Raw genomic sequence first — 20,910 nt, 5'->3', positions numbered from 1 at the left:
ATCTGCGCTCATGATTATCAACCCTCATCTGCGCTCATGAACATCAACCCTCATCTGCGCTCATGAACATCAACCCTCATCTGCGCTCATGAACATCAACCCACATGTTCGAGATGGCGAACAGCCCCATGACATTGAAAACCTCCCAAGGTTTATGAGGATTCGTAAGAGCGAAATCGAAATTCCTCAGCAGCTCAAAGATAGTCTTATGGATCTCGAGCATTGCAACGACCTTGCCTAGACACTGCCAGCGCCCATGACCAAAAATCATATCATTGGTTTTGTACATTCGGGCCAGTCGCTCCTGCTCTCCGGGAATGGACTCATCCACGAACCACCGCTCCGGTCGAAAGACAGTCGAGTCTTCACCATAGAGTTTCGTGTTGTTCCGATGCATTGTGAATGCGGAATAGCCAATCATGGTGCCACCCGGAATGAAGTGCTCTTTGCCGTCGACGATCACTACATCGCCTCCTTTAGGAGCAACTCGGGAAAAGAGATTGGCAACCGGGGGATGGACACGCAATCCCTCACGGATGACTGCAGAAAGATACGGAAGCGTGCGAGCTTCGGCGTCAGATATGATGCCAGGTGCTGCAGGTGCCTTGCCAGCCTTCACCGCGTCGTCGATTTCGGCTTGGAGCTTCGCATATACTCGGGGATGGCTCATGATGTAGAGCATGATGATTCGCAAGGCTGCCGCCGTGGTGTCTGATCCTGCTAAGATCTGCTCAAAGGCCTCTTGGAAGAGATCGTCTCCGGTCAAGCCATGGCGAATGAAGGATGCCAGCATATCGGAACGTTCCTTGGTTGACCGCTCAGTGCGAGAGCTTACGACCTTCCTCGCCTCAGCCATCATTCTTCCAAAACCAGATTCGTCCTTCTCAGAGGGGCTTATGGCTTTCCCGAGGATAGGGACATCCCGAAGCCAAGAGATCCCTAGGCCAAAAGACAGATTAGCGATCCGAAGACCCTCCTCGGAGGCTTTGAGGTAATCGTTGATGTCGGTATCAGCCTTCAAGTCTCTAAACGACTGTCCTAGGCCAACGCCACTGATTACATCAAGCGTGAGGTACTGGATCTTGGATGCTAGGTCCATGGGCTTTGATACTCGCCCAGACGATGCCGGTGCAGCATATTTGGAACGGATCAGATGAACCAGCTCTTGCACGTGCTCATCAATCGAGGACTCCAGTTCCGGATTCTCTTTGCCAGCATACTATCTCGATGTTAGTGGATAGTCACTTCAGCTGGCACATTGATCATTACCCCTGACGCCATCTTTTTCCTTCGAGCATCATGCTTATCGTTATCACATTCGGTGAAGACGTTGTCTTTGCCTGGATCGAAACGAGCGGCATGGTAGTACCAACCAGCGCGGGAATAGGGCGATCGCACCGCATTGATATGCGCCCACAGCTCCGGAGATGATGTGATGAGATGGTTGGGGGCGACCCTGGCGATCGATCCTGCAAAGGACGTAAGTCAGTGTCACGATCCTCTGCTCTGCAGCATGTCCATGTGGTACCGTATTGAGCTGTCACATCTCCATAATATGTGTGGCAGTCTCCACTAATAACTGCTTTTGAATGCCAGAGCCAGGAAATCCCGGTGCTGAACGGCCCTCTGAAGTGCCTCAGACGCCAGTATTGTCGGCAACGCTCGGCCGCGAAGTAACAGAAGGCAATCGACAGGGTCAGATAGACCAGATTTCGCGAAGCATATCCTAACGCGGCGTCGACTGCATCTGAAAACATGGTGTGGGAAGCTTTTCTTTTACGAAGGATCAGGCTGATCCGACCAGGAGGGAGGATCAAGATATGCTCCACAGGTCGCCCGGTCATTATAAATGCGCGCAACTCGTTAGATTTGGACCCATCTGTTCTCCTTAGGCCAGTCACATCACAGCAGTTTCTCGATAGCGCGACTTGACGCAGGAGATAGCGCCAGGTGCGGGCAAACGACACGATCCGTAACTAGGGCCCACGCGGTCGCCACGCCCTCCACGCGGAGACCCTTTACTGCAACGGGCGGAAGACGCAGAAGCGCTTTTTCCACGTCGTCAAATAATGTGCAGGTTTTTTCTTTTTTGTGTACCTTGGAATCGTATGTGGCAGGCTAGCCTGCTGACAGCCGCAACTTTCGAGTTGAGGGGGTGGAGGGTCTAGGTCGGTGTGCCACGGGTAGTGCTTTTCTTTTGGCGACTCGTGGGCCATTTCAACGGCCGTCCCCAGCTTCGTTTCGTACAACCGGTCATATCATTTTCTCCTCTCAACACATTCATCCACATCCTGGGGTAGGCTGTATAGACCATATACCCCCAGATTTTAGCACGATAGGATCGTTCAACCTTGCATCGATCCGTCCGCGCACCTCACAAGATCGCGTTCGTCTTACATTTTCGCTTCCCGGCTGAATTGGCGCAATCTATTGTCATTGGCCCGAGTAGACGTCCACCATGGCAGCTCTGCCTGTCGGCGCAAGCAACCCCCCCGCAGAAACGGCAACCCCAGTAGTGACAGCGACAGTAACGGAGCCAGAAACTGCTGTGCAGGATAGCGATGACCATACGGTGAATCCTGTAATCCCAGTACAGGTACGTCAGCAGCGCGAATGTCTTGTATGCCTTGAATGCGTGTTGCTTCATTGCTCTTAAATATTTCGATCACACCACCAACAAATATCAAGTTGGCTTCTTTGCGATCGCCAACATTGCATGGCAAAGGAAGAAGAGAGTTGGAACAGACCGACTTAGCCCCGTCTGTAGTCATTGTCCTTGCCGGAACTGGTCTTCAGCTCATGCAGACCAAGATTTGTACTCCAATGGATGCAACCATCTAACAACACCATAGGATGCGCCCACAACAACGGATGAAGAGGAAAATGACGACACAGGCGATTCTGCATATGGCGATGACGAGGACGCATGGTCTGATACCACAACCATTCCATCAACGATTATGCGACACAGATACCAGCATGGACGCCGTTACCACAAGTTTCGCGAAGGCGAATACTGGGGTCCTAACGATGAAGAGCAGAACGACCAACTTGACATAGCTCATCAAATGTTTCTAATCCTTCTCAACCAAAAGTTACACCTCGCGCCTCTCCAGAATCCCCAAAGAGTGATCGACCTCGGCTGTGGTACAGGTATCTGGGCAATTGACTTGTAATACCCCCTAAGTCCTTTACCATTGCATCGCCAAATAGCTAACGAAAGCAATAGCGCAGATGAAAACCCCTCCGCAGAAGTCATCGGCGTGGACCTCTCGCCAATCCAACCTTCATTCTCCCCGCCCAACTGCAAATTCGAAATCGACGATGTGACAAGTCCATGGACGTACCCACGCGACCATTTCGACTTCGTCAACATCCGCTCACTGTACGGCAGCATCGCCGACTTCCCGGCGCTCTACCGTCAGGTCTATGACCATCTTGTGCCAGGCGGATGGTTCCACCAGCTCGAAATGAGCATCCAATTCAAATCCGACGACGGCACTCTCACGCCCGATCACCCCCTCAGCCAATGGAGCGATGTGTTCCACGAGGCCGGCGAGAGGTTCGGCAAGAGCTTCAAAGACGTCTTCAATCTCGGCAAATGGGCGAAAGAAACCGGGTTCACAGACGTTGAAGAGAGGTGGTATAAAGTCCCAGTCGGTGGGTGGAGCAGTGATGAAGAGATGAGGGTGCTGGGAAGGTGGAACCTTTTACATTGCACGCAGGGCGCCGAGGGCTGGGGACTTTTCTTGTTAACGAACGTCATGAAGGTAACGTTCATCATCTTTTCATGCATCGTCGTCTCCAGTTGTGGGCTAACCCTCGTCGAATCAAAACAGTGGACCATAGAAGAGGCACAAGTCTTCATCGCAAAGTTTCGCAACGGCCTGAAACAAAAAGCTGTGCATGCATACTTCGAAGTGTAAGTCTCCTTGCCTTCTTCTCTTACCCCGCTCCCTTTTCTATTTGTTTGCTTTGGGTTCGCGGTAGGTTACTGACGCCTTTTCGTCCAGCGTCGTCGTATATGGCCGGAAACCAGACAACACGGCATCATAATCTAACATCCCTTTTAAACACAACGACTCATAGAACGCGATTTTCCACGTCCGTAGTACCGAGGAAGTGTGGTGGTGCTTTTTCCTTCCTCGACTCTTCTAGCGAAATCAGTAATTAATAGCGAATCTTTTCCTGAAAGCAAAATTATTAAATCGAATTTATCTATCTAATTTTCCCTCTCAAACATGGATGTACATGTCATGTGTGGGAGTACGTATTCACAGCGCCTTGGGTAATTATCCTCGTTCATTATTCTCATTAGGGAAGGGGAAAGTCATGTGCTCCATTTCTCATAACCAAGCAAGTAGAACAAAATATCAGGTCGGGGGATATCAATCTACAACTGAAAGAAAAAGGGACGCTCGTTGTGTCATCGTCGTCATTCATGCCCGCACCACGCCATCAGAAACCTACTTGTTCCCAGGCACAGGCAGCGGATCCTCCCGCGCCGGTGTCTCAGGCAAGGGGACAGATTTCGGGTCTGGAAGATGCGCGACGGAGGGGAGGTCGTTGACCGCGGCTGTGGCAGCAACATCGACGTCCCTGTCGTTATCGTCCCCGATGATGAGCGGTGGCTCTGGCTTCTCCCTGCTGCTTTCGCCCTTCTCGATCGCAGATGCGGATGCCTCTCCGCCTCCGCTTCCGGCGTCGTTGTCGGTGAAGGATGAGGCGCTGCTGGCGAATGCGGAGTCGCCTTCCTGGGCGGCGAGGCCTTCTTTCTCGAGGCGTGTCTCGCGGCCGCGCTTGTGGCAGTACCAGAAGACGAACATGAGGACTGCGGATAAGACAATTAGTACATGGACTTCTGAATATGCGGAAGGGGGGGTTGAGGGACTTACGGAACACAGCGAGACTGAGAATAACGTTCGTGCCAGTCATGAGCGCCGGGAACCTCAATTTGAGGAAATTGAGGATGCTCTTCAACATCGTGGCGACGGCTCCCTGCGCGGAGATGAGTTGTTTGAGGCTCGGGATCTTGGGCTTCGAGGGCTTGAAGCCGGACTTCTGTTTCGCGTCGAAGCCTGGCTTTTCGGCCGTGGCTGCGAGGATCTCTGGGCCGAGCGCGGCTGTCATTTTGGTGGGGAGGCTCTTGACGAGGTTTTGTAGGAACGGGGGCAGGCTTTCGTACATCTTCTTCATTTGGGTCTCGGACTCGGTGAAGAGCTTCGTCATATCGTCGTATGCTGTTGGGGCGCCGTTGACGACGTCCTTGAGGACGAGCTTGAATTTGTTCAGTAGCTCTTCCGACTCCTTGGAGAAGCTGAAGACGCGGTTGTTGACGGCGCTGAGGTTGAGTTGGTCGAGGATTTGGGTGAGGTCCTGGTTCTCCTTCTCGACTTCGTCTGCCTCAGACACTTTGGCGGCCTCTGCGGCTGCCATGAGGTCGTCGGCCGCTCTCGCCTTGTCCTTGCTCGTGACTTTGTCTTTGCCTTTGGATTCCTTCTCTTTCCCTTTGTCCTTATCGCCCGTCTTTCGCAGCCGTGAGAAATACGACATCACGCTTTCTTTCCTGCTGAGCCCGCCCTTCTGTGCATCAACCTCCGGTGGGCTCACGGGAAGCGGTACAGCGTTCGCTCCGTCCATGATCGCCTCCTGCGCATCCTTGCCGACCTTCTTCTCTCCTCCGTCCAGCACGACGACAGGTCGTGTAGGCAGCGGCGGCGCTGGACCTTCCGGCTCCTGTGCGATCGCAGCTAGCCGCTGCAGGAACTTCTCGTCTTCCTCGTCGAGCACTGGCGATGCGGCCGGCTCCTCGCTAGGTGCAGTCACGGCGGGGGCCGGTGGAGCAGTGGTGGGAACCTCAGTTGTGGTTACATCATCCTGCTTCGACTGGCGCCGTAGCTTCTTGTTGATATATGCGAGAGACATTGTCCCGCGTCTTCGTATTCGTGGTATGTGTCGTTGCGCGCGCTCGTGTCAGGCTGTAAGACAGATCGGATAGCGGCACGGAAATGCTTGGGGGGAAAAGTTGGAAAGCAACGTTGGAGGGAGGCTTTTTAAACCAGGGTGTGGGAGGCGAGAGGCGTTGTTGTAGGGAGATCTACATAGGCTTTTGATGCAAGTGTTGTTGATCTTGCGTGTGAACAAGCGATGACGTACATACGTGGAGCCAGATCTTTGTGCGCCACTTGGATACACAGCCACATCTGGGGGTAATTGAGTATGCGCCAATCAGTGTGCTCGGTGCTGGAAATGGTCGCTGGGGGTAAACTTTTATTGGAGATGAACTCTGGTCGAGATGGTTCTCAAACTTGTGATTTTGGCCTCTACTCTTGTGTGCTACCCGTCCGGGAGCGATTCATGTGAATGTAACTACCACTTTGACACTGATGCTACTTGGCAGTACGATCGATTGATTTTACTATATCTTTACGTCGACTAGATGGCCTACTTTATGATACTGACTAGGACTTGTCTGCAAGACCTCTTGTATGGCTCTCGTTGTTATTTCTATTCTTTTTGTTTGTGTAAACAGTTCCTAGGGCATCATGCTGCTATTTTGATAGAAAGACACCAACACATCATTGGCTCAACAACAGTGATATCAACCAATAAGATAAATTTCCCACTCTGAGTGAATAATCTCAGTCACACTTTTACCTATCATTTTTGGTTGAGACTCACCTGCCGGTTGCTGGGTTAACGCTCTTGAAGTGAAGGAAACCCCAATTTGCCTCTCTGCGTCCAACCAACGTGGCAACGCAGGAAAATCACCCAAGTATCCTCTATAAAAGCTCACTTCCCCAGAGTTTTGCAATCCTTCCTTCCACAATTTCCCATCAGCTTCAAGGTGGGGTATCAAGCTAACATGTCGAACTTCCAGATGTTCACTCTCGACGACGATGGTGAGTTATCAAGAACTGATTTATCTACCTTGACATTACTAACTGAATTAGCTATGGACACTGGTGAACCAAAGGAGGGGCCGGCTCTACGAGAACTGGAAAAGAAAAGCTCAGTAAGAAAATCAGTGCGCTTAAAGGTCTGACTATATCAACTAACGGTAACAGCCCGACCAGGATCTCGAGGACTCTGATGGCTGGGAAGATGTTACCATGAATGACCCCGATTTCAAAGAAGAAGCGGGAGAGGATGAGGAAGTGGATGAGGACGAGGACGAGGACGAGGACGACGGAAGCACGGAATCCAAGCCCAAACACAAACGTGCCAAAGTCCAAGGCCGCCGACGCAAGCGTACCACCTTACTTGCACAAACCGACACCACCAATTCATTTGTTCTCCTCGACGACGGGCCCACCGATGAGGGTAAGAAGAGCCAGCCCTCTCGTGCGCTAGGAACATTCGGTCGCCGCCCAAACCTACCCCGAATCAGTCATACGAGGAGGATTACAGCCGAGCTCGACAGCGACGATGAGCTTATTATAACCATGCGCGATAAAGGTTACTCCGACCAGCAGATTGCGGACCACCTATCGAAAGAAGGTCGAACTCGGTACGAGCGCAAATCCGTTGCCACGCGAATTGGCCGCATCAAGTTGGCGCAGGCAAAGAACATCGACAACCTGTTGGAACAGGGTCTGAAAGAATGGAAATACGAAGACGATGTACGACTTCTCGAAGCATACGCTCTGGCAGATGTCCAAGTGAACTACGAGATCGAGCGTGCGCGGGCATGGCGCTTCAAGAAGGTGTCGGACCAGATGCGTCGAGCAGATAAGGATTGTATCTTCTCCGAGAAGGCGTGCAGGGACCGGTACCAGGCTCTGATGAATGGAACTGCTAAAATCCCCACAGCACTGGATGATGATCCTGAAGCTCGACGTAAAGAGGTGGAGGCTCTGCACCAGAAACAAGAGGAGAAACAAGCGGCCGAAGCTCTCAAAATGCAGAAGAAGGCAGAAAAGGAACAAACTTTTCGAGATAAGCAGCTCGAGCGTAGCGCTGAAAAGGCTAAAGCGGCTGCTACCATGCAGGCCGCGAGGCTTAAAGAGAACGTTGAGCGGAGTTTGAAGCGCGCTCAGGAGGCCCAACTCAAATTACAACGAGCAGAGGACAACAGAATCGCTCGGGACAAGCAATTGGCCGATGTTCGTGCACGAAAAGTAGCTGCTAAGGATGGTAAGGTGAAACAAACCCACAATGAGAATCCAAACCCGAGTTTCTCGTTGAAGGAAGACACGGAGAAGGCCTCAAAGAGCGCAAATGATGGTCCTTCAACTCCTCGAAGTGCTCTCTCTATGAAGCATCTTCAGGAATTGTGCAGGCGCCGATACCTACCTGAAGAAGCCCAAACTACCCAAGAGCTGGTAAAACGTCTCGAGGACGCCGATAATAAGTGCTCCCTTCAGCAGCTCAAGACTGAGTGTCGCTCAAGGGGCTTGAACGTCACTGGTAATAAGAGCGACCTCAGACGTCAGCTTGCAGTTGCAGATGCCAAATTGTTCGCCTCTGAATCCGAGGAACGGGCTTAGATGCAATCCTTTGGCGAGTGTCAGCTTCGGGCAGGAGAAATCTTTGGGAGAGGTTAGCAAGATAGGAAGGCCTGGATGTTCTTGGAGAGGGCAGTATGAAGGATTGCTTATGCACTGCGGTAATCCAGATCTTTACAAGGTCCGAGGAAAGAACCAGTCTATCCATTATCTCTCTCAGGCCTAGCTGCTTAACTGGTAGCACATAAGAATATCAACATTAATTTTGGTATTACGCTAGAAGCGGGCCAAATGTGACTCGATTGACCAACCATTGTTATCCTATATGATTGACCTCCTTTTCAAGTACAAACAGATGAACAAGAGTTTGTATTTGAGGCCTTTCTCATTAGAGCGTTATTTCGGGGACTTCGATGGCCCATGCTTCTTTACTCCGTCGTTCCCTATTGCAAAATCAGTGGTAAATTGTCCTAGATTTGGGCGTCATTAGTCTATGGGATAAAGTTAGTTAGATGCTTAGGGGAATGTTTCGCAATACCAAAATAGGTAGCCATGGGAAACATGTACTTGTAATTCTTAAGAAATGGGGTCTCCCGCCACCAAGATCCTAATGACTGCTACAAGTGGAAATAAGAGGCGCCTCGGGACCATTCACTGTATCCGTGCCCGGAATATCCAGACTAGGCGAAGCCGGCCATAGTGTGTCAATTCCTGGTTAGAACAAGGGGCCACCCCGCACTCCACAAAGATCCCCACCCCGCATCCGCACTCGTCTATGACGCTAGAACACGTCGGATGATTGCTAAACTTCACGGTGGCGTGTTCCCGGGTCTGTTGCCGCAGTCAATTCCATCAATGGCTTTGCACTATCGTCGTATAGCCTTTAAGTTGGCCAATTGAACTTCAATCGGACCAAGGGACAAGAAGGAAAACCGGACGCATCTGCTGGTGAAGTTTTGGAATTGATGTCTCTCGTAGTGATCATCGTGTCGTATAGACCGACTAGGTGTAAATACTGATCTGCAAGTAGCGTGGAATTAGTCTAAGACCTGGGATGCACACAGGTCAGAGGGGTAATGACATGACTAGATAAAACCCCTAATGATGCCCGCTGTTTCTTTTTAAATCTGTTCTTCTCTTTTGTATATACCCAGATATCCTTTTTGCTGTTCTTTTTGAATCGATATCTACGACCTACTGGCCAACCATGGTGCATTTCAGGACTGACATCGCCGCTGTGAATCCCCATGCGGATCCGGGGAACGACACATACGCGAAGAACCTCGAGACGGATGTATTGATTGTGGGAGCTGGGTTCGGTGGCATCTATCTTATGCACAAGCTGAGACAACTAGGCTTCAAGTGCAAGATATATGAAGCTGGAAAGGAACTTGGAGGCATTTGGCACTGGAATTGTTACCCTGGTGCTCGCGTGGACACCCAAGTGCCAATCTACGAATACTCTCTTCCTGAAGTCTGGAAGGTATGTAATCAGCTCAGATATTCTTGACAAAGACTGACGTAGCACATAGGACTGGACTTGGTCGGAACGTTATCCAGGCTTTGCGGAGCTTCGTAAATACTTTGAGCATGTCGACAATGTTTTAGACATCAAGAAGGATGTAGCGTTCGATACCAGGGTTGTCGGTGCCCAATACGACAAGCCTTCTTCGAGATGGGTCATTGAAACAGAGGATGGACGTTCAGCAAAAGCAAAGTACCTCCTCCTAGCAACCGGCTTTGCCGCTAAGCGACACTTCCCCGATTGGATGGGCATGGACAAGTTCCAGGGTGAAATTCATCATTCATCATTCTGGCCAGATGCCGGCGTCGATGTAAAGGGAAAACGCGTCGCTGTGGTTGGGACCGGCTCGACGGGTGTACAGATTGCACAAGAAACCGCAAAGACGGCCGCATCCGTCACAGTGTTCCAGAGGACCCCTAATCTAGCACTTCCCATGCAGCAAAAGCCGATCACGAAGGAGGAACAGCAACAGAGAAAATCCAAATATCCTGAAATCTACAAAAACCGGATGACTACCTTTGCCGGCTTCCAATACGACTTCGTCGAGAAGAATACATTCGATGACAGCCCGGAAGAGCGCGAGAAGTTCTACCAGGAACGATTTGACAATGGTGGTTTCGAGTTCTGGCTTGCGAATTATAAGGACCTGCTTTTCGATAAAGAGGCCAACAGGCAAGCGTATGATTTTTGGGCAAAGAAAACCCGGGCCAGGATATCGGATCCTAGGAAGAGGGACATTCTCGCACCCGTCGAGCCACCTCATGCCTTTGGAACGAAAAGACCATCTCTTGAACAGAATTACTATGAAATGCTCGACAAACCCGAAAATGATGTAGTTGACATAAAGAAGACACCCATCGTCGAAGTCACTGAAACCGGTATCAAGACTGAAGACGGCAAGCTTCGAGAGTTCGATGTGATTGCTTTGGCGACTGGCTTCGATTCTGTTACAGGAGGCATGAAGAATATGGGCCTCAAAGATGTCGACGGTGTACCACTGTCGGAAAAGTGGAAGATGGGTACCTGGTCGTATTTGGGCATGACATGCTCTGGTTTCCCGTGAGTGCTCAATTCAGACGTTATGGATCGTTGGCTAATAAAATGATAGGAACATGTTCTTCTTATATGGCGCACAAGGACCTACAGCGTTCAGCAATGGTCCAAGCTGCGTAGAATGCCAGGGAGATTGGATTGTGGATGCAATGAAGAAGCTCAAAGACGAGGATATCAAGTACATGGACGCAACCAAGGAAGCTGAAGAGCAATGGCGACAGAGAGTGACAGAGCTTTCGGACAAGACGCTTTTCCCTGGCACGTCGTCTTGGTACATGGGAGCTAATATTCCTGGAAAGCCAAGAGAACAGCTGAACTTTGCTGGAGGTATCCCATTGTACGAGAAAGAATGCCGTGAGGCTTTAGATAACGGATTTGAAGGTTTCGTTACAGCGTAAACCACTATGTCGAGGACCTCATGATGTAGATTTTTTGTGCCCATCTTAGCTAGCGAAATACGTTATTGAATTGTCCTTTTCTTTATCAAGAAATTAAAATTTGATTTGCATAATCACTCAAAAACCCACAGTCGTTCGTTGTGTCCATTTTGTGACGAGAACGCAAGCACGTGTCAGACGAAGCAACATTCGGAAGTAGATGGTCCGTGCTTCGGCGCGACATCATGACGTACCGAAGCCGAAGTCGATGATAATTGTTTTCGACTTTACGGGAACAACTCTTCATGGACCTCTCGCGCGCTAAGCCCATACAATTCCCTGAATGATGAGGGCGCCCTTTTTCGTCGCCCGTCGAATATTAAGCCAGGGTGCTCGGCAATCAGGAACCCACGCCGCCCGCTGTTCGGCGCGCCACTTCTCCGGTCGATCCACGTTCCTTCGAAACCACTTCTCGACCCCACGATTTCCCGGAAAGACAATTCTATGGTCCGGTGCAGCTGGGGCGGCTGGAGCAGCTGGAGCCACCCTGAGCCCGCTTGCTTTTGTGGCTATAGGCCATGATGAGTCGGAGAATGGAGACAAAACACATGAGGAGGCAATGCTGGAGGCATCGCGGAAAGAGCTGAAGGCCCAGGTGCCCAAATCGATTCAAAACTCGAAAAAATATCGGAGAGGCATATACTTCTTTGTCGACTACTATATAATAGAGCCAATTATGACTGGAATACGCTTTCTTCACCTTGTCGTCATCTTCGTACCAGTCCTAGCTACTGTTCCCGTTATCTGGATAGGCAAAAGGCGATCGGATAGAGACAACGAGAGGATCGGAACGCTTTGGTGGTATGCATTCTTGGTTAAGTCTATGGAGCGTGCTGGCGCAGCTTTTATCAAGGTAAAGCCGGAACCATATAGTTCAATGAATCTGCGATTAACGAGCATCAGCTGGGCCAATGGGCTGCTTCACGAACAGACATATTCCCTACCGAACTCTGTAGAGTTATGTCTACCCTACACTCTCACGCCCCTGCCCACTCCCTGGAAGTAACGATGCGTACGGTCGAAAAAGCGTTCGGTGGCCGGTCTTTCGATGATATCTTCGAAGAATTCGATGAGACACCGCTGGGTGTAGGTGCCATTGCGCAAGTCTACAAGGCTAAACTTAAATCTGATCTTTCTGCGGACGATGTCGGTATCGAGCACGAACCACCAAATTTGCGGCAGATAATACGGAAGAATGTAGAGGTAACATTGAAGAGTACCCCTCAAAGAATACCTTCCAGTCATGTTGCGGTTAAGGTGCTCCACCCGAGAATCGAAAAGATCGTGAGGCGGGATCTGCGCATCATGGCGTTCTTTGCTTCCATGATCAACATTATTCCTACGATGGAATGGTTGTCGTTCCCCGATGAAGTGCAGCAATTTGGAGAAATGATGCGATTGCAACTGGACATGCGGATCGAAGCAGCAAATTTGACAATGTTTAGGCAAAACTTTAAGGATCGAAGTACCGCTTGGTTCCCTTATCCTTATACAGACTATACGACCCGAGAAGTTTTGATCGAGGAATTTGCGCAGGGAATACCACTCGAGCATTTTCTTCATAATGGGGGTGGCGTGTTCCAAAAGGATATTGCGAACGAGGGATTAGACGCGTTCTTGACCATGGTGCTCATTGATAATTTCATACATGCGGATCTTCACCCTGGAAACATCATGGTCCGATTCTACGAGCCCGAACAATTAGACGTTTCTATTCTCAGCCGTAAGAAAGAGAGGACCACTAGCCCCAGGAATTCACCGGACGTTACGGAGGAGGTATTAGAAAGATTACGGCCTTTTAGACATAAGCCGAAGGAGTGGCTGAATACACTTCGCGAAATCGATGATGAGGGTTACCGGCCACAACTTATCTTCATCGACACCGGATTGGTCACGGAGCTCAATGGAAAGAATCGCACAAATTTCCTGGATCTTTTCAAAGCTGTGGCAGAGTTCGACGGCTACAAAGCTGGTCACCTTATGGTTGAGCGTTGCAGACAGCCCGAAGCTGTGATCGACGCTGAGGTTTTTGCTCTACGTATGCAGCATCTAGTCTTGGGAGTTAAGAGCCGTACATTTGCTTTAGGAAACATCAAGATCGGAGATATCCTCAATGAGGTTCTCTCAATGGTACGAAACCACCACGTCCGCCTTGAGGGTGATTTCGTCAACGTCGTTTTAAGTATCCTCTTACTTGAGGGCATTGGCAGAAGTTTGAACCCCGAGTTAGACTTGTTCGCTGGGTATGTTTATCATCATGTTAAAGCATCAATGGCTAATTTTATACAGTGCCTTACCTATCCTACGGCAGCTTGGTACGCAGAGTGGCGGCTCCATGATTCGTGGCGGCGATTTCTCCATGCTCAAAGTCTGGGCAGGTCTGGAGGCTCGTAGCTTCCTCCAAGCCTCCGTCGAAACCGTGAGTGGATTATTATCTCTATCTTCAGTCAGTAACTTACAATTTTTAAGGTTGAACGATGCGTGAAATACGACCAGCTGTCGCCCAACATATAAACGCCCGCACCCTACGTATTGCATGCTCTCGGCGATACGATAGTGTCGATTTCTTCATACAGCATCTCCCATCCTTCCAAACGTACATATTGCATTGGCATTTTGCTATGTCAACCTTTCCCCTCAGTTCACCTTGTACAAATAGATCCATCGCATTCCAGGAGTTGGCAGCAGGGCGGCGCTTCTAGTGAGGGATATACCAAGCGTCCCTATTACCACATTTAGACAATATCAACGGACTCGATCCCCGTAAATATTGACTGTAAAGAATAATAACTTACACACTCAAGATCCAAGAATTCATCTGTCTATATTTAGTAAATTCAAAGTTGAGTGCACGTACCATATACGTCATTTCGGTGGTGACGGCTAGCTATGCCCAGTTCAGTAAATACTCGGAGCTCCTTCAGCCTTCAGCTTACATTCGAGATCCCCGCAGTGAAACCAATTCAAACTCACAGCAAGTGGAGCCAACATAGATACCACCGATATACAAATTCTCTCATCTAATTTAGTTCGTCAACACCGTATCCGTGCATTGCATAAGTAGCCAGCAATTCCTTTCACTCGGCCAGAACCATAGCCCTCGCTCGACTTTCACCACCTAGACCATCTATCATGGAAGCAGTGGCAGGAGCCCTCTACGCCGCCGACAACCTCCTTCAAGGTGCAGCCGCTCTGGCAACAGGAATTCTCTACCCGACTCTCCCTCTGAAATCAAATATATCTCACATCACCTCCGTCCCCATACCCATCAGCCAGCACACCATTTCCGTAGTCAAAGGCCGCGCGTACATCTTTGGCGGCGAGAACGCCCCAGGCCAATTAGCAAACAATGACATGCACGTCGTGATTCTCCCCTCCAGCGGCGTTCTGGAAGCAGACTACACGACGATATCTCCGCGGGCAGCCGTAGCCGGCGGCGCAGTACCCGCTGCCAGGAAGGGCCACACTGCCGTCGTGATCGGTGACACGATATATGTCTTCGGCGGCGAGGGAGTCCCTGAACCGGAGAATGGAAGGGTTTGGGCGTTCAGTACCGTGGCGAACAGTTGGAGCTATCTTGACCCTTCGCCGGGGACGCTTTTCCCGTCACAGAGAACGGGACATGCAGCTGCGGGCGCGGATTTCCCGGGGCCAAGGGATGTGGTGTTCAAGGAGCGGGCGCCGCAGCAACCGGCTGACCCTGCGAAGGCCGTGCCTGAGCCGGCGGATGACGATTCATGGGGCACGTTGTTCGTGGTCGGTGGAAAGGACGTCGAGAAGGGCGAGCTGCTCAATGACGCACTAGCGTTCGATATCAGAACGAGGATGTGGTCGAACGTTCCCAGTCCTCCAGGTCAACCGCGGGAGGGCGCTTCCATAGACGTCGTGGGCAAGAGATTGTATCGATTCGGCGGGAAGGGCGTCGAGACGTTTGCGTCTGGCGGAATGGACTTCGTGGATGTCAGTCCTGTGTGGAAACATGCCGAGGGTGGCACCACGCCATTGACGACCGGTTGGGATTGGGAGGAGATTCGGGTTGGCGAGGGCGATGCACCGCAGGCTAGATCATCCGCAGGCTTGGTCAGTGTTACGACCGGCCAGGGCCGTCATTATCTTCTCATTATTGGTGGCGAGGGGGAGACGTCCACTTTCTTTGATGATATATGGTCTTTCCAGCTTCCGCCTGAGGGGTATTCGGCTGCGGCGGTCAAGGATCAAACTAGGGCGGCTATCAAGAAAGACACGTATGAGGGGAAATGGGCGGAACTGAACTACAAATTCGTAGATGCGACTGGCGAGGAGACGAAAGAGATTCCAGGGCAGCCGAAGCGTGGGCTGGGTATCAGGGGTCATTTTGCAGCGACAAAGGGCACAGAAGTTGACGGTGCGAGCGTTGTTGCTTGGGGTGGTGTGGATAAGGACGGCAAGGTCCTCGGGGATGGATGGCTCATCACTGTAGAGAGGTAGCGAGGCGTCATATCTATGTTCTTCTACTCATATGTAACATTAGGCCTTCATGAACTTCCAGCGAGAAACAATAAATCAATACCATGGATTATACGTGACCATAATAACTGGGGCACTCAAAAAAGAAGATATCCTTTCCTGTTCCCGTTGACTGAAACCGAAATACACTCAATCGTAACTGTCTTTCGAATAGGTTTAAAGAATATCAATGCCAGATGCTTGCAAACACCTTCCGTAGATGTGCTTAGCATCCGGTTTGTTCGATCAAAATCTCGCCTGCTCAGAGTTGTTCAAGTCTGTACAAACCTCCTCACAGGTGCATGGCATACTTCTCCAAATGTTTTTTCATAACTCTCCGCGAAACGTTTGTATTCATGGAACATAGGTTCAAACCCTTCCTTCTTATCATGTCGCTTCTGGATCATCTGGATCCGCTGAGACTCCATCATCAACGGACACTTCCTCACCTTCCATTCGAGAAATGGGCGCCAGATGGATATCACCTCAATCGCCTCACGGTCATGAAATGTGTTTATTTCAATCGGTGGCGATGTGTACCACACATCTGAAATCTTGCACACGAAGCGGATTGACTTTAGTCCCGATGGTAGGTCCTCCATTGCCTCTATCAACCGTGCATGCGAGTAAATCTCCGGCTGTCCCGGGCGTCTCACCTCGAAGACTTTCGTCCTCCGGGGGACCTGAAGTATGAGTTCTTCCAGGGATTCCGGGAGGATACTGGCCAGCGTCGGTGTAACAGGTTGGGAGCCTAATAGCAGGAGTTCCGAGATCAGTAACGTTTTGAGTTTTTTGAATGGTTGGAAGGACCCCATCGTTGCTAGGTCGCGGCCGAATAAGGTGATTGCACGCTCGATGATCGATGGGAGGGCCTGGAGTGCTTGGGCGGCACGAACGGGTAAGTCGTCTTCTTCGTCTGTTTCGTTGTTTGGTACTCTGTCGCTACTGACAAAACTGTCGGGAAGAAATGCAACAATGCTAGCTCGCTCTAAGGTATCGGTGAAATTCGAGAAGCTTTCAAGAACTCCTTCTATGCTCTTGACGTCATAAATCTCGAAGGCGAAATTGCGGATACCTTTTATAGGATGCAGGAAGTAGGCCCATTGGTCGAATCGGTGGCTTTCAATGATTGTCAAGCTGTGAAGATTGATCTCAATTTGATTACCTCGGGCGCCAACGAAGAGCCGGAATTCGTCACGAGGGTGGTACGAACCCCGACCATCTATCGTAAGAGATTGCAACGGAGTGACATTTTCAACTTGAAGTAATGGGAATGGAGCAGGCGAAATTCCTACGTGCCAACGGTCTGGGAGTCGAATCTCAAGATGGCGTAATTTCTGGAATATGAGAGGAGGACTGTGGCCTCGTACTCTGCAAAAGAGATTCTTGCCGTTTGTGTATGGACCAAGTCGGACGGTACATGATTCAAGATTCGGGAGGAGCACTAATAATACGCATACAAGTGCTTCCCAGAAATCGGAAGAACCTTGGAACAGGCCTCGACGAAAACACTCTGCAACCGGTTTCGAAAGTGATTGTTTCAGGAGCTGTGCTGCGAGCGGCAAGTCAAGGTAAGGTGTATTTTCATCCTTGAGCCAATTCGTGGTCACTATGCTTGTCGACAATGACTGCACTTTAGCTCCAATGCTTTGATCGTCCAATAAAAGTGTACGAAGTAAACGATAGAGTCGTGGGGAGGGTTGTTGGCGTGTTCCTGGCTCAATCGAAATATTTCGGTACAAAGGCTCCCGACATATTTTGGCAAATGTCCGATCGCATAGTGCTAATGCTGATAGTGTAGATGTTCGATCTGTGGCGTTTTCGAATTGTGCAATGTGCAATACCACCTCATTCTGGAGCTCGGCGGGGAGGGTTGAGAGCATTGTGATTGCTATATCGATGCTCCACTCACAAGGGTCTTCTATTATGAGAATTAGGATGAGACGACAAGTTCACACTTTGCTCACTCACCCTTGATATAACGTCAGTTCGAGATTTTGAAGCCTGGGTCGAGAGAATGCGATATGATCTGTGAGCTAATGGCTGCCGTTGTCATCGATCCACTGATGCCTCTAGAGCGTCGCTACTTTTGCCTTTGTGTATCAAGGCCCACGAGATCTACCTCACTTCGTGTGAAATGAAAGTCAGGCTGAAGAAGCTTGTGATCTGAGCGAGAACTAGAAAAACAAATACTGTGTAAAGTTACACATGAGAACATCACGTGATATAAGTCGGTGCCTGGCCAATCACAGATCAAATTGAATGACCAGAGTGACAGTAGCGATCTTGATATAGTAGGAGCGGACTTCTGGACTAATTTGCTGGTTTGAAGGTCGCTATCAGTCCCTATGAAATGAGTGAAGGGCTGCGTTCCGAGATAGCGACTTTGTTCCTTGGCAGGTACCTGAGTGGGCGAGTTTGCATCTTTGACCTGCATATCCAAGGCCCAGGACCAGCGACAACCACCAAAGCAGTTACAGTTAATAGCAAAATAAAAGAGTTAGTTGACAGACGAATTGCTGATTTCATTTGATCTACGACTCATGGTTGTAGATATGGTTTTACTTTTTATCGACTTATGGGGGTATGTTTACCCCTCCTGAATGCCGAGAATTCTCGACATTACCCTTCAGAAACAGTGTATTTGACACTAGAAAAAGAACATGCATATAGCTTTCCAAGATGTTGAACAAGAACTGATCTCCACAACCCCACCCAATGAATCTCCTCAAACAAGAACGCCGTGTTGAAAGCAGCATTCGATTTTCAACAATACAAACATCGCTAAATCATCAAAAGATTCTTTTCATACCGATCGCCTACGGCTGGCCGGGCCAGACGGAATCGGCGATGCTTCGGACAAGCTGCAGCTTCTTCCTCATGTCCTCGTAGCCGAGCGCATTGCCCTCGGCGTGCGATGCGAACCCGCACTGGGGCGACACGCAGATCTGTTGAAGAGCATCCTCCTTCGACTGGCCAGTGCCCTTGGCGATGTATTCGGCGGCTTGCTGGACGCGAGAGATCATCTCGTCCTTGTTCTCAAGCTCGGGGAACTTGGACGTGACGACACCGAGAACGACGTTCTTGTTCTTGGGGAGTTCGGCAAGGGGCTCGAAACCACCGGCGCGGGGAGTATCGTACTCGAGGTAGTAAGTGTCGACGTTCAAGTCCTGTGGAGTTTAGTCAATCATGCATCTATTGCTGGATCGAATTCCGGCTCACCTGGAAAAGTTTCTTCGCAATGATGTCGTAGGCACCCTCAGAGAAATGACGGCTGCCAACGTAGTTTCCACGGCACAAGTGAATTCCAAGGTGCATGTCCTCTGGTCGCTCGAAACACTTATTGTAGAATTTTACGTAGGCGTCAAACATCTCATCAGCAGTTTTATCGTTGGCCTTGTCCGCAGCCCAGCCCTCTAACATAGACTCCGAGCAGAAGTCTGGAAAGCGCGTTAAAGAGTGCATGAAGGAGTGGCACGAAGTACTTACAAGCAAGGTTGGGATCATCAATCTGAATGTTCCTAATACCTTGACCATGGAGGAATTTCAATTCCTCCTGGTAGGCTTTGGCAACATCCTCAAAGTATTGCTCGTCGTTAGCATATACCTCCTTAGGGTATGCTCGGCCGGCCTTGTATCTAAAGTGGTACCAGCTTGGGGAGATCATGGTAATCTTGATATTCTTCCACTCGCTTTCAGGGACCTGCTTCTTCATGATGTCGACCTCCCTTTGGTAGCTGGAGTGACCTGGATGTCGAATTTTGTCCACGCAGACTGTGACCGCGTTTGGGATCTCCTTGGATTCAAGGAAAGACTTAACATCGGGTGCGTATTCGCGGAAGATGGACTGGTCGTATCCCTTCAGAACGCCAAGCTGGAGCTCCTTCATGCCATGAAGCTCCTCGAAAAAGGTACCCCAAAACATGTGCCTAAAGAACTTTTAGCAAGAGCAGTACGTGAGCCCCAATTAGTGCGAAACCTGCCTAGCATATTCTCCACTGGAAATGATGTGAAAACCGGCGTCTTTCTGCAGTTTTACGACTTCCGCAATTGACTTATCCTCCAAAGGTTCAAGGTCTGCGGTGGTAGCTTTGCCCGCAGCGACGTCATATCGCTTCTGAACGAGCTCTTGCGGTCGGAGCAACGAGCCAACGTGCTCAGCGCGGAAGGGTGGGTTTCTCTTTGCAGCAGACATTTTCGTGAAGAAGTTGTGGAAGTTGGCTGAATGAAATGGGGCGAAGGCCACATAAATGAAGGCGACCTTGGTCCCTGAACATGGCCCCGCTCATGTAGGATGTGGGGGGTGGGGAGATAGATTGTGGATGACGCGCGAAAGAACATCTGCCGTGATCTCGAGATGTAGGCGAAGTATAAATTGCGACGATGTCCCCCCACGATCTTTTGACGAAAGAATGGTCATGTCTGTTTCCCTTTCCCACCTACTAGTTCGCCTCCCAGGCATGACACGATTCGTGCACTGTACTTGACAGACAGTAGCGTTTCCCTATGCTGTACTGCCACACTGCATAGGCTCGGAACGTCGGAATTTAACCACTCGAACGGAACATGTGGGGTCACCTATGCAGGACGGCCTTTCAACGACGTCAACTTTATCAATGGATATAGTCCAAAATCGCCTGGACACTGAAGTATCATGAGCCTGCGCCGCACCAATATGCTCTCGCTGTCTGGAGGTCATAAGATCGAGTATAGACCCTCAGATAGCCACATGTGCTTGTACATTAGGCCCGACAATGAGAATTGGAGCATTCCGAGAGCCACAGAGTCGGGACCAGTATTTCGCTAGGCGTGACATGACCTGCGTTGCCACGTTTTCATGAAGGTCGACTATGGGGATCCTTGTCATCGTGGGGCACTTGACTGACAAAAATAATACGAGCAAGTCAAATAGCTTATAATCATCGGCATGCCACTCGGTAGGCGGACGTTTACTCGCTCGTCC

General features: G+C 50.2%; 9 protein-coding genes across 9 annotated transcripts; 5 read left to right on the top strand and 4 right to left on the bottom strand.

The window, feature by feature from the left end:
* Positions 1-76: 76 nt before the first annotated feature.
* BU24DRAFT_409402 (pisatin demethylase) lies at positions 77-1,757 on the bottom strand (the record flags this gene model as incomplete). Its single annotated transcript, XM_033525915.1, has 3 exons — positions 77-1,219; positions 1,270-1,469; positions 1,529-1,757. 3 exons carry the CDS (start codon positions 1,755-1,757, stop codon positions 77-79), a joined length of 1,572 nt encoding a protein of 523 aa, XP_033384624.1.
* Positions 1,758-2,501: 744 nt separating this feature from the next.
* Positions 2,502-4,383, top strand: BU24DRAFT_422622 (S-adenosyl-L-methionine-dependent methyltransferase). The gene is made up of 5 exons (XM_033528035.1): positions 2,502-2,596; positions 2,689-3,172; positions 3,230-3,770; positions 3,840-3,922; positions 4,014-4,383. Exons 2-5 carry the CDS (start codon positions 2,961-2,963, stop codon positions 4,054-4,056), a joined length of 879 nt encoding a protein of 292 aa, XP_033384623.1. The 5' UTR covers positions 2,502-2,596; positions 2,689-2,960; the 3' UTR covers positions 4,057-4,383.
* BU24DRAFT_198036 (uncharacterized protein) lies at positions 4,009-6,025 on the bottom strand. The gene is made up of 2 exons (XM_033521785.1): positions 4,896-6,025; positions 4,009-4,831 (listed from the first exon to the last, which is right to left on the bottom strand). Exons 1-2 carry the CDS (start codon positions 5,923-5,925, stop codon positions 4,467-4,469), a joined length of 1,395 nt encoding a protein of 464 aa, XP_033384622.1. The 5' UTR covers positions 5,926-6,025; the 3' UTR covers positions 4,009-4,466.
* An 840-nt stretch (positions 6,026-6,865) lies between these two features.
* On the top strand, positions 6,866-8,489 carry BU24DRAFT_480872 (uncharacterized protein; the record flags this gene model as incomplete). The annotated part of the gene is made up of 3 exons (XM_033533145.1): positions 6,866-6,902; positions 6,954-7,015; positions 7,068-8,489. The coding sequence occupies 3 exons, from the start codon at positions 6,866-6,868 to the stop codon at positions 8,487-8,489; spliced, it is 1,521 nt and encodes a 506-aa protein (XP_033384621.1).
* A 1,117-nt stretch (positions 8,490-9,606) lies between these two features.
* On the top strand, positions 9,607-11,459 carry BU24DRAFT_450831 (FAD/NAD(P)-binding domain-containing protein). The gene is made up of 3 exons (XM_033531055.1): positions 9,607-9,930; positions 9,980-11,031; positions 11,081-11,459. The coding sequence occupies exons 1-3, from the start codon at positions 9,655-9,657 to the stop codon at positions 11,421-11,423; spliced, it is 1,671 nt and encodes a 556-aa protein (XP_033384620.1). The 5' UTR covers positions 9,607-9,654; the 3' UTR covers positions 11,424-11,459.
* Positions 11,460-11,687: 228 nt separating this feature from the next.
* BU24DRAFT_391595 (ABC1 family protein-like protein) lies at positions 11,688-14,315 on the top strand. The gene is made up of 4 exons (XM_033525115.1): positions 11,688-12,315; positions 12,366-13,705; positions 13,752-13,881; positions 13,932-14,315. The coding sequence occupies exons 1-4, from the start codon at positions 11,746-11,748 to the stop codon at positions 13,974-13,976; spliced, it is 2,085 nt and encodes a 694-aa protein (XP_033384619.1). The 5' UTR covers positions 11,688-11,745; the 3' UTR covers positions 13,977-14,315.
* A 78-nt stretch (positions 14,316-14,393) lies between these two features.
* BU24DRAFT_422617 (galactose oxidase) lies at positions 14,394-16,033 on the top strand. Its single transcript, XM_033528034.1, has one exon. It carries the CDS (start codon positions 14,595-14,597, stop codon positions 15,927-15,929), a length of 1,335 nt encoding a protein of 444 aa, XP_033384618.1. The 5' UTR covers positions 14,394-14,594; the 3' UTR covers positions 15,930-16,033.
* Positions 15,934-18,279, bottom strand: BU24DRAFT_422616 (uncharacterized protein). The gene is made up of 2 exons (XM_033528033.1): positions 17,919-18,279; positions 15,934-17,868 (listed from the first exon to the last, which is right to left on the bottom strand). Exon 2 carries the CDS (start codon positions 17,828-17,830, stop codon positions 16,220-16,222), a length of 1,611 nt encoding a protein of 536 aa, XP_033384617.1. The 5' UTR covers positions 17,831-17,868; positions 17,919-18,279; the 3' UTR covers positions 15,934-16,219.
* Positions 18,280-18,465: 186 nt separating this feature from the next.
* Positions 18,466-20,294, bottom strand: BU24DRAFT_441519 (methionine synthase-like protein). The gene is made up of 4 exons (XM_033530447.1): positions 19,931-20,294; positions 19,437-19,876; positions 19,170-19,387; positions 18,466-19,117 (listed from the first exon to the last, which is right to left on the bottom strand). The coding sequence occupies exons 1-4, from the start codon at positions 20,140-20,142 to the stop codon at positions 18,767-18,769; spliced, it is 1,221 nt and encodes a 406-aa protein (XP_033384616.1). The 5' UTR covers positions 20,143-20,294; the 3' UTR covers positions 18,466-18,766.
* Between the last annotated feature and the right edge of the window lie 616 nt (positions 20,295-20,910).

The sequence above is a fragment of the Aaosphaeria arxii genome (assembly GCF_010015735.1).
Source record: "Aaosphaeria arxii CBS 175.79 unplaced genomic scaffold BU24scaffold_4, whole genome shotgun sequence".
In the NCBI taxonomy this organism is placed as follows: domain Eukaryota; kingdom Fungi; phylum Ascomycota; class Dothideomycetes; order Pleosporales; genus Aaosphaeria; species Aaosphaeria arxii.
This window is presented reverse-complemented; position numbering and strand designations above follow the sequence as displayed.

What these genes read in the sequence shown, in the direction of transcription:
- BU24DRAFT_422622 (XM_033528035.1), top strand. Translation starts at nt 2,961, where the DNA reads ATGCGACACAGATACCAGCATGGACGCCGTTACCACAAGTTTCGCGAA. An exon ending in TGTTAACGAACGTCATGAAG is followed by an intron (nt 3,771 to 3,839) that starts GTAACGTTCATC and finishes GAATCAAAACAG; the next exon opens with TGGACCATAGAAGAGGCACA. An exon ending in GTGCATGCATACTTCGAAGT is followed by an intron (nt 3,923 to 4,013) that starts GTAAGTCTCCTT and finishes CTTTTCGTCCAG; the next exon opens with CGTCGTCGTATATGGCCGGA.
- BU24DRAFT_198036 (XM_033521785.1), bottom strand. Translation starts at nt 5,925, where the DNA reads ATGTCTCTCGCATATATCAACAAGAAGCTACGGCGCCAGTCGAAGCAG. An exon ending in TCTCAGTCTCGCTGTGTTCC is followed by an intron (nt 4,832 to 4,895) that starts GTAAGTCCCTCA and finishes TCTTATCCGCAG; the next exon opens with TCCTCATGTTCGTCTTCTGG.
- BU24DRAFT_450831 (XM_033531055.1), top strand. Translation starts at nt 9,655, where the DNA reads ATGGTGCATTTCAGGACTGACATCGCCGCTGTGAATCCCCATGCGGAT. An exon ending in CTCTTCCTGAAGTCTGGAAG is followed by an intron (nt 9,931 to 9,979) that starts GTATGTAATCAG and finishes CGTAGCACATAG; the next exon opens with GACTGGACTTGGTCGGAACG. An exon ending in ATGACATGCTCTGGTTTCCC is followed by an intron (nt 11,032 to 11,080) that starts GTGAGTGCTCAA and finishes ATAAAATGATAG; the next exon opens with GAACATGTTCTTCTTATATG.
- BU24DRAFT_391595 (XM_033525115.1), top strand. Translation starts at nt 11,746, where the DNA reads ATGATGAGGGCGCCCTTTTTCGTCGCCCGTCGAATATTAAGCCAGGGT. An exon ending in CTGGCGCAGCTTTTATCAAG is followed by an intron (nt 12,316 to 12,365) that starts GTAAAGCCGGAA and finishes AACGAGCATCAG; the next exon opens with CTGGGCCAATGGGCTGCTTC. An exon ending in GAGTTAGACTTGTTCGCTGG is followed by an intron (nt 13,706 to 13,751) that starts GTATGTTTATCA and finishes AATTTTATACAG; the next exon opens with TGCCTTACCTATCCTACGGC.
- BU24DRAFT_422617 (XM_033528034.1), top strand. Translation starts at nt 14,595, where the DNA reads ATGGAAGCAGTGGCAGGAGCCCTCTACGCCGCCGACAACCTCCTTCAA.
- BU24DRAFT_422616 (XM_033528033.1), bottom strand. Translation starts at nt 17,830, where the DNA reads ATGCTCTCAACCCTCCCCGCCGAGCTCCAGAATGAGGTGGTATTGCAC.
- BU24DRAFT_441519 (XM_033530447.1), bottom strand. Translation starts at nt 20,142, where the DNA reads ATGTCTGCTGCAAAGAGAAACCCACCCTTCCGCGCTGAGCACGTTGGC. An exon ending in TCCAGTGGAGAATATGCTAG is followed by an intron (nt 19,877 to 19,930) that starts GCAGGTTTCGCA and finishes AAAGTTCTTTAG; the next exon opens with GCACATGTTTTGGGGTACCT. An exon ending in TTGCGAAGAAACTTTTCCAG is followed by an intron (nt 19,118 to 19,169) that starts GTGAGCCGGAAT and finishes TAAACTCCACAG; the next exon opens with GACTTGAACGTCGACACTTA.